Source organism: Belonocnema kinseyi, chromosome 4, assembly GCF_010883055.1.
Source record: "Belonocnema kinseyi isolate 2016_QV_RU_SX_M_011 chromosome 4, B_treatae_v1, whole genome shotgun sequence".
Classification (NCBI taxonomy): Eukaryota; Metazoa; Arthropoda; class Insecta; order Hymenoptera; family Cynipidae; genus Belonocnema; species Belonocnema kinseyi.
The window spans coordinates 100058066-100067709 of NC_046660.1; the positions used below are offsets into that span (position 1 = coordinate 100058066).

The window sequence follows — 9644 nt, forward strand, 5'->3', positions numbered from 1 at the left end:
CCCCCAAGAACCTTACGTAATTAATGAATGGCCCCTAAGAACTTAACCTTCATTTTGTGAACTTAAGAAGTGTATCAAAGACTGCCTTGATTAGATAAATCCTTTAAAAGTTAGCGTAGCTACAACATCCAGGTAACCATACAGACAGACACCGATAAAAATGGATGATTTTCGGATTCTGTGAGTTCCGTTAAAAACCAGAGATCGAAAATTTTGATGATTGCATTACACTCTCATGACTGAGAATGTAAAAATGATTGAACACTTCAGCAGTTTCTACTGATAGTACATCAGAACAAAATTTTAGGACATGAAAGATTGAAATATAGATTAACAACATAATTGAAAAATGCTCATATTAGAAATTTTTTCGAATGCTTATTTTTCAGTAGAAAGATTTTGATTCCGCATTCTTCTCAATTTTCTAGCGTATTTTCTTCAGTACATAACCCTGGGTTATTAATAATATTGTTCTAATGTATTGATACAATTAAAAAAATCTCAGATGTTCATAAAAATTTTGTATATAATTAATTATATTTTTTTGCTTACATCTAATGTGTTTGCGAATTTCTTCATTTTTTACTGAAGAAAGGCATTTTGAAAATATTCAAATTTCAAGAAGTCAACTTTTGAGAGGACCATAAGATGTTTTTTTTTTTAATTTTCAACCGAATTGAATAATCTTTCCAGTTTAGTTTTTCAATTTAATTGTAAGCCATTTATTCGCTGCCGATGTCCTTCATATCAACAAAATTATCAAATGAGTAGTTTAGGAAATACTTGAAATCGGTATCATGAAAAAGAATCTCTATGAAAGCGTCTTGTTTTCTATTTTTCTTTTGTATTCAATTTATGTAATTGATTTTTTAAAAATGAATCGAACCTTCGTGAAAAAATGGGACTGTGATCCCTGCAATTCTGATAAATCAATAAGAATAACAAATGATAAATTTTCCCATGATTTTGTTCTTTATTGCAGACGGAGTATAATGACATCGTTGAGCTTAAACTAGGAGGATTAATGTACATTCTAGGAATAATATTTTTTAAAGCTGACGGACGAATTCCTTGTGCTCATGCCATATGGCACATTTTCGTGGTTTCAGGCGCTGCCTTTCATTATTTTGCCATATTGCATCATCTCTATCCCATCGCTGAGGATGAAAAAGGCTCCACTTCTATCACAAACTCTCTCTTGTCCAATTTTATGGAATCTCATCTAGAGCTTTAAAAATCGTAGATGTTTTAGGTCTCCAATTGAAAATCAATTTTCGATCAATGCCGATTGATATTTTATATTGTATATATATTTTATAAGTATGACGAAATAATCAGAGAACAATCGCAGGAAAATGGTAAAAACTGCAAAGCGTCACTGCTAAATTAAGTGCCATCGTAAGAAAAGCATGGCGTGAATCGAAAATGATACGCAAGTCGACAGTCTCATAAAGACAATCGAGAATTTATACCTATTCCTCATTGTCAGGAGAGATTAGACATTCATTTACCTGACAAAGCGGGGTAAATAGAAATAGATATTTACGTAAGCCAATAAGTACATTATTATTATATAAAATGAGACGAAAATTAGTCTCCATATTAAGCGAGAATTTTAATAGATGGTCCTTCAACTCAGAGCGAAAAATCTTGTTAAATGTATATTGTAATATTAAAAAAAAGCCAAACAATGGTTGTATTTTGCGAATCCAGACTTTCTTCGTTTTTTTTGGTGTTAGACAATAATTTAAATGTAGAAAAATCTATCTTTCGTGAAATTGCCAGTGATTTTAGATCTTCCAGAGAATAAAGTAATTCTATTGTTAAGTTTTTATTGATCTCAAATTTTCTAATTATTAATTTGTATAGAAAGTAGAGAATCCACATGTAATATTAATAAATACTAAAGTCAAAATAAGAAGAAACCCTTTCGTACAATACTGAATATATTCTAAGTTTTTAAACGCTTGCGAGTGCCAAAAATCAGTACTAGATGTACTTTCCTAGCAATGTTTTATATACTTGATACAGGGGAATAAATATGAAACGAAAAAGACTCAAGCTATTCGAGTTCCTTCAATATAAAAATAGAAAAGAACTAAAACAAATAGCCGAAGAAAATAGTAATCAAAGTAAAAGACTTGCATGTAAAACAATAATCTTAAATTACAAAAATAGGTTTAATTTGCTTATATATGTGTTTCTCAAACTGCTCAATAGACTGTATTATTTTCGAATTTAATAGATGTAGTACAAATTATTTTAGTATATTACGCCATCTACCAAATTGTGTACAATTAATCTTTAATTTTGTACGCAATCAATATTTTTCTCTGTTCATTAAAGATGATAAAACAATTTCTAAATATTATCAATATTGTTATCTTTGTCCTCAAATAAAAAATATACAAAAATATATTTAGTCTCTATTTTTAATATGATGTCTAAAAAAGAATATGCCTAAAAACTTAAGAGAGCAAAAATGGTAAATTCGTCTTAGGAGCAATGAAACTTTTCTGCTAGTAAGATTGTGACAGTTGTTGTGACTATTCAGTTACTATGGCAACTACTTCAACCAGGAACATCAACAATGAATAGTTCTGTCATTTTGGTACTCTCTAATTGATATTAAGCAAAATGCTTTTTGTAAAAATTATCGTCTGTCATGAAGTCTAAACAAAGACGAGTGAATCATGGAATAACTGATTTTCTTAAAAAATTTCTGCTATCTTCAACGCCCGATTAATATTCATAATTTATTCGACATTGGCCCTATAACCTATCAGAATCGCGAACAAAATTATTCAATGTGTCCAAATACTCAGGAGCAATTGCTGGCCTTCACAATAGATTTCAAATTAGGATTACTTAAGACTCCAACACCTTGATATTTTATTCTTCCTTAAAAAATGGAAAGAATCACTAACGAAGAATCTGAAGGAATTAGTTATGCCAGAATTCCTAGCAAACTACCACCTTGGCTTTTGGAAATGTCAGAGTATGTACTTTGATTTTACATTTACAGAAATAGGATTTTTTACCCTTATTTTATAATATTATGATTTGATCAAAATAATTTTTTTCTTTTAAGAATTCTATTTCCAAAATTTTTTGATTTCATTGAATTCTAAAAAAGTCTTGTTTTTTTCTCAATTTGCTTTCAAAGTGGAACTGTCTTGAATTCAAAGCATTTTAAATTTTAAATTAAAACATTGACAATATGTACTTGAAGTTACGAACGTTCATTTGAACAAAATTAAAAAAAATATATTTTTCATTTTTTTTTGCCTAAATCAATTAGAACGGCAAAAAAAAATATTCTGTCAGAAAGAATTGTCGAATAAAATTTTTTAAGTGGTTACCTACCCTTACACATCACCCATTATTCAGATCTGCCTGATGCAAATTTCATTGCTGATATTTAAAAATATAAAGACGTCAAAAATTCTTTTTTTTTATCTCACTAATTATAGAGTGGGTCAGAATGTTCAAAAAGACCCCTAAAAACCACCCCTACTATATCAACACCTAAAATGTTAAAAATGACAAGTTTTATTGTCGATATTTGAAAATACAAAAACGTCAAAAAATCTCTTTTTCTACCTCTCTAATTATAGAGTGCGTGTCATTTTGAACATTTTAGGTGAGGGTCTATTAAGGGTGGTTTTTAGAGATCTTGCCGAAAATTCTCACCCACTCTATAATTAGTGAGATGAAAAAAGAGAATTTTTGACGTTTTTGTATTTTCAAATATCAACAATCAAACCCGTAATCTTAAACATGTTAGGTGCGGATATATTAAGGGTGGTTTTTAGGGGTCTTGCCAAACTTTCTTACTCAATCTATAATTAGTGAGATAGAAAAAGAGCATTTTTTGACGTCTTTATATTTTCAAATATCGACAATCAAAATTGTATTTGGCATGTTTGAATAATGGGTGATTTGTAAGGGTAGTTAACCCTCTAAAAAATAAAAATTTCGAAAACTTCTTCCGCTGGAATATCATTTTTTGTCATCCTAAATGATTTAGGCAAAACAAAATTCGGGGAAAAAAATCTTTAATTTCGTTCATGTGAACGTTCGTAACTTCAAGTACATTGACAATTCGACAATTATTGTAGAAAATATACATTTTTATTTTGAAGCTTTCAGACTTAACAAATTCCAATACTAAGCAGTAAAGTTGACTATTAAATCAATTCTGATGTTTTAAACGTTGCGATTTTTTTGTATTATGATAGATCAAATTCAAGAGGGTCAAGAATCAAAGTTTTCAAAATGAAATCATTTTAAATTCGTATCTTTAAAAGTAAACAATTTTAAGACATTTGATTAAAAACATAGTGATTTTCATACAAATTTTATGACCATGGGTTTTGTTAGAGCATGGTTAGGTGAACATCTTTTAAAATAAGGTAGTAATGGCGGTTGAAATGAGTAATTTTAAATTCTGAAATGTTATTAATCGAATCTTTTTAAATCAAATGTCTCCAAGCTTTTAAAGTCAAAGTACTTACAAAGTACTTACTTACTTTTCTAATTGGATTATAAGCAATTTTAAATAATTTCAGAACGAACTCATAAAAAATTGATTAAATATTAAAAAATGCATTTCTTTACAGAGCGGTGAAAAAGTTAAAATTGAATGACAGTATCCAATACAAATCGCCAGATGCGTTAGTAAAGTCGGATGGATTCCTTAAAAATCCTTTGGACAAAACTATAAATCATAAAGAGAAAAACAGAACAGAGTAAGTCTTTTATAAAACTATTAGTGTTATAAGAAAAATAATTTTTTTTTCTTCTTCAAAGAGAGAAGACTTTATTTGCAATGCATAAACTCAAGGAATTCGATTGTAATATATTTTTACAATCAACTGCCAAATCACTTCCAAATCCCCCCAAACACGATATCAATCGTAGTTCTGAAGAATCGAATCGGACATTCTTCACTTTACACGATATTTACCAAGCTGAAAAAGAAAGAAACCAAATGAGTAGACTGGATAAATACCTTAATGATCAAGAAGCAAAGTACAAATTTCCAGATTCTCATTTTAGAACGTTAAATAGTTTTCAGTACCCAGCAAAAGAAAGAGATTATAAAAAGCATTCTACAAAGTCGAAAACCCAGCCATATTTACCAATAGGTTATTATTTAATATTTTAAAATTGCAGCCTTTCAAAATTACAAACACATTTCTTAAAATATTTCTTCAAAATTGTATTCAGGAATAATAAAGAGAAAGTTAGATTACTTATCAGGATTTGCGCCAAAAGTAAAAAATTCTAATGAGAGAATGGATACTCACGTCAATTTTGAAGACAAATTTTTTTACAACAAAAGGCAGAAAGAACACGAAATTGTAAATAAAGACGATCAACGCAAATTTAAAAGCTCAAAAGATGAATTAAGGGAATATAATCCAAAGTTTATGTATCATTATGAAGACGGTTCACCCAAAGGTACGTAATCCGCAAATCCTCATAAAAAGATGCTTTTGTTACAAAATATTTTGAATTGACGATCAAGATATGCTGTAATCGGAACTTTACACGCCACTGAGCATATGCAAATCCACACGATGCATGAAAACATTAGTTATGATTACTGATTCCTTTTTATCAAGATAAATTCTCAGGTCAGTTTTTTCATTATGCAAAAGTTTTCTATTATCCAGTGGTTGGAAAAAATTATCTGTTCCAGACAGGACACCTAAGGAGGACTTTATTATTCCCGAATTACCATGTGGTCGATCACTGACGATTAATATTTTCAGCACCTGGGGCGATAAGCATTACGTTGGCTTGAATGGGATTGAGATTTTTTCTGATTCTGGTAAACCTGTAGTTGTAGAAAAGGTGAGAAATTTAATTTAAGTTATGAACCGACTGGACTGATTTCTTGTTTTTAAATGAAAAATTAGCCAATAAGTTGTAATTGCAATTTAATTTAGATCCACGCTCAACCTTCGGATGTAAATGAACTACCAGATCACAGCAACGACCCTCGAGTAATTAGCAATCTGGTCAATGGAATAAATCGAACAAGAGATGATTTTAATTTATGGCTAGCACCTTTCACAGGCGGAAACGATCATTTAATTTACATGCAATTTAATGAGGCTGTTCACATTGCAATGATTCGAATTTGGGTAAATCATAATGCAATAAATAATGCAAAAAAACTTTTTTAAATATCAGGTATTGAATAAATCGATGAATTTTCGCCCTTTTTAGAATTATAACAAATCCAGAATTCATTCCTACAGAGGTGCGAAGGACGTTCTTATTCAGCTTGATGGAATTACTATATTTGATGGTGAAATTGCGAGAGCATCTGGTGATATTTTTGGTAGCATAGATTCATTTGGAGATGTAAGTAATTAAAGAATCATCCAGGGTTGTAAAATATTAAATCAGAATTCACTTGTAATTTAATTTCAGACTATATTGTTTACTACTGATGAGACTATATTACAACTGATATCAGAAAATGATCAGACTTTCGATGAATTTAATCCAATAAGTGATTTTGATAGAGATGCTGATAAAGAAATTGAAAGACCCATAACTGGCACTGCAAGTTTTTTTCATTAATTTATTTTAATTTATAGTACCTAAATTGCAATTATTTTTAAGTCATTTTTTTTTAAATATAGGAAATTAGTTCTGAGATTTGTGCTGCAAATCAATCTGTGATTTCTGGAGAGAATGACAATAATGGAATATCAATCGCCTGCAAAGAGATTCAACTATTATTATGTTCTAATTGGGGACTTTTCAATATGATTGGTAATTCCAATAATAAATAACTACTTACAGAAATACTTACTCGTTACAATTAAAGAAATATATATTTTTTAGGATTAACAGGAATAGAATTTACCGGTGATCAAGACACGCCAATTTCTTTAGCTCATGCCAAAATCTATTGTAACACAGGAAATGATAATTTAATGAGGCTTTCCGATGGACATAATTTAACAACAGACGGAAGTCACATGTGGGCGACTCAATTTTCACTCGAAACTACTGTTATTATAACTATACAATTTAATACAGAAATTTTCGTCAATGGAATGAGAGTTTGGAACTATAATTCTTCTTTAGACTTTTCATATTGTGGAGTAATTAATTTTTAGTTTCTATATTCAACTTTTAAGCTATTTATTCAGTACAATTTTACTCGATAATAATAATTGGTAGTAATGCAAAATTTATTTTCATTTCAAAGGTAAAGAAAATGATCGTAAGATTGGATGGAAAACCAGTATTCGATTTTTTCGATGGTTTTCTTTTAAGAAGAGCACCTGGATGTTGTCAATACGATTTCGTACAGGAAATTAGTTTTATAAATCCGCCAACCTCACAAAAGATTCTTCCAAATCAACACAGCTTGCACATTGCTGTGTTACCGGAAGGTAATTGTAATAAATTGATTTTAATCGTTAGTATAGATCATAAGATAAGTTTTTTGTAAATCCAAACTTTGCAAATTAAAATGTTATTTTCAGATAGTACGAATAATGATATGGATTATGAAGCGCCACTAATACCTCAAGGTTTTGTATATCAAATTGCAATATTTTCTACCTGGGGGGATCCTTACTATGTTGGCCTCAATGGAATTGAAATGTACGATGCTCAAGGTTTTAAGATCGAATTAACTAAGGACAGTAAGTGAATAATTCTGCCTTGTCTGCCATATTACTGTCAAAGTTATAAAAGAGTATATTTTTCACATAAAAAATATAACTATACAACTAATTTACTGTAGATATAGCAGCTTATCCCGAAAGTGTAAATATTATAGAAGGTATAGATAATGATGTAAGAACACCTGATAAGCTTATTGACAGTGTAAATAATTCTCGAGATGGCCAACATTCATGGCTTGCACCAATTCTACCAGAACAGGTGAGCAATCTTTTTTTACTAACTGCAAAGACTCTGTAACTCTAAACATATAAGCATGGTTTTTACGAAATCCCAATTTCGAAATTCCCTTACTTTCCCTGACTACTTTTTGATTTCCTGACCGTTATAAATTTGTCTTTCAGGTATAAAAATGACCTTACAACTTATGAGCTCAATAACGTTTATGCAAAAAAATGTTTCTATTTATCTCAAACACTTTTAGTGTCAACAGTTGGCTCTGATGCGATATAACGAGTACGATATATGGAAGTTGTTTTTCGTGAACTTTTTAAAGTTTCGAAACCAATAAAACTTTAAAGATTCACAATATTTAAAACTCTTTGAGACCTAATAACTACTGTCTTTTAAAACAATTTTGTAGTCTCAAATATTCTAAATATTCTCGATAGTTGCACACTTATTAGTTCAAGGGACATGTAATTATACAATCCTCGGCTAAATGCTGCCAGAAAAAATTTAAAACAATAAAAAATTAAGACATTAATTTCTCAAATTCTAATCTTCGAAATGAGCGGATTTTAAAAGCAAGTATTAAATACGGATTTTTTTTTTAAATCTTTCAAAAGGTTCAATATTGCAAGCTCAGCTTTAAAAAAAGGTTGTGTATACAAAACCGGTACCGGTAAAAAAATGGTCGGTAATGCTAAAAAGCATATTTCAAGGATTGAGCCTAGAACTGCGGGAAGAAGATATGAAAAAATTATTTTTTTCCAAATGTGTTTACTGCTACTGTTCAATCCTCAATATCGGCCATTTTGCTAGTTTGTTTCCCAGACTAAAAATCCTTGGAAACATGTTATTTCTGTGACCAGTCACAGAGGTGCCTTCTAGGCCGACAACACGTTGTTGGAAAAGGGTAAGTATTTTGATCAAAATTATTTCTGTGACCAGACACACAGGTGCCTTCCTGTCCCCACGATTCGTTTGAAAGGGGTAGAGTTTTGACCAAAATTATTTCTGTGAAGAGTCACAGGGGTGCCTTCCAGCCCCCCTCCACATGAGATGTTGAAGAAAAGTTAGAAAATTTTGAATTCCATGAATTCCACGAATTCTATGAATTCCTTAAATTTCATGAATTCCTTAAAGGTAGAGTCTACATGCGACCTTAAATTATTTCTTTGACCAGTCATTAGGGTGCCTTTCCGCATTTACGTGGCGTTGGAAAAGGGGTAGGGGTACGACCTTACATTATTCATGTGACCAGTCACAGGGGTTCCTTCCCGCCCCCATGTGGCATTGTAAAAAAAGTAGGGGTGCGACCTTAAATTATTTCTCTGACCAGTGATAAGGGCGCCTTTTCGCCCTTACGCGGCATTGGAAAAGTGTTACGACCTTACATTATTTATGTGACCAGTGATTAGGGTGCCTTCCCGCACTTACGTGACGTTGGAAAAGGGGTAGAGGTGTGACCTTACATTCTTTCTGTGACCATTCACAGAGGTGCCTTCCCGCCCCACTTGGCGGTGGAAAAGGGGTAGGGGTGTGACCTTACATTATTTCTGTGACCATTCACAGAGGTGCCTTCCCGCCCCACGTGGCGGTGGAAAAGGAGTAGGTGTGCGACCTTACATTATTTATGCTGGAAAAGGGTTACGACCTTACATTATTTATGTGACCAGTGATCAGGGTGCCTTCCCGCACTTACGTGGCGTTGGAAAAGGGGTAGGGGTGTGACCTTACATTATTTCTGTGACCATTCAATG

General features: G+C 31.4%; 3 protein-coding genes across 7 annotated transcripts in view; 2 read left to right on the forward strand and 1 right to left on the reverse strand.

The window, feature by feature from the left end:
• The window catches only part of LOC117170495 (monocyte to macrophage differentiation factor 2), an 11874-nt gene extending 9504 nt beyond the window's left edge, over positions 1-2370 (forward strand). For all 4 annotated transcript variants that reach the window (XM_033357223.1, XM_033357224.1, XM_033357225.1 and 1 more), the window contains one exon: positions 983-2370. In XM_033357223.1, the coding sequence (XP_033213114.1) occupies positions 983-1234 (252 nt within the window). In that variant the 3' untranslated portion in view covers positions 1235-2370. The remainder of the gene's footprint in view (positions 1-982) is intronic.
• Positions 1-9644, reverse strand: part of LOC117170494 (WD repeat domain phosphoinositide-interacting protein 2) — a 45429-nt gene that overhangs the window by 32722 nt on the left and 3063 nt on the right. The gene's annotated exons all lie outside the window — the stretch shown is intronic.
• LOC117170492 (protein KIAA0556-like) overlaps positions 2597-9644 on the forward strand; it is a 9693-nt gene continuing 2645 nt past the window's right edge. The window contains exons 1-14 of one of the 2 annotated variants that reach the window (XM_033357214.1): positions 2597-2998; positions 4623-4751; positions 4813-5150; positions 5233-5466; positions 5708-5862; positions 5958-6155; positions 6241-6378; positions 6448-6582; positions 6663-6795; positions 6868-7130; positions 7238-7424; positions 7518-7679; positions 7781-7920; positions 8064-8177. In XM_033357214.1, the coding sequence (XP_033213105.1) occupies positions 2910-2998; positions 4623-4751; positions 4813-5150; positions 5233-5466; positions 5708-5862; positions 5958-6155; positions 6241-6378; positions 6448-6582; positions 6663-6795; positions 6868-7130; positions 7238-7424; positions 7518-7679; positions 7781-7920; positions 8064-8069 (2307 nt within the window). In that variant the 5' untranslated portion in view covers positions 2597-2909 and the 3' untranslated portion in view covers positions 8070-8177. Of the gene's footprint in view, positions 2999-4622; positions 4752-4812; positions 5151-5232; positions 5467-5707; positions 5863-5957; positions 6156-6240; positions 6379-6447; positions 6583-6662; positions 6796-6867; positions 7131-7237; positions 7425-7517; positions 7680-7780; positions 7921-8063; positions 8178-9644 lie in introns of those variants that run through there. The other variant, XM_033357213.1, reaches the window with a different exon arrangement.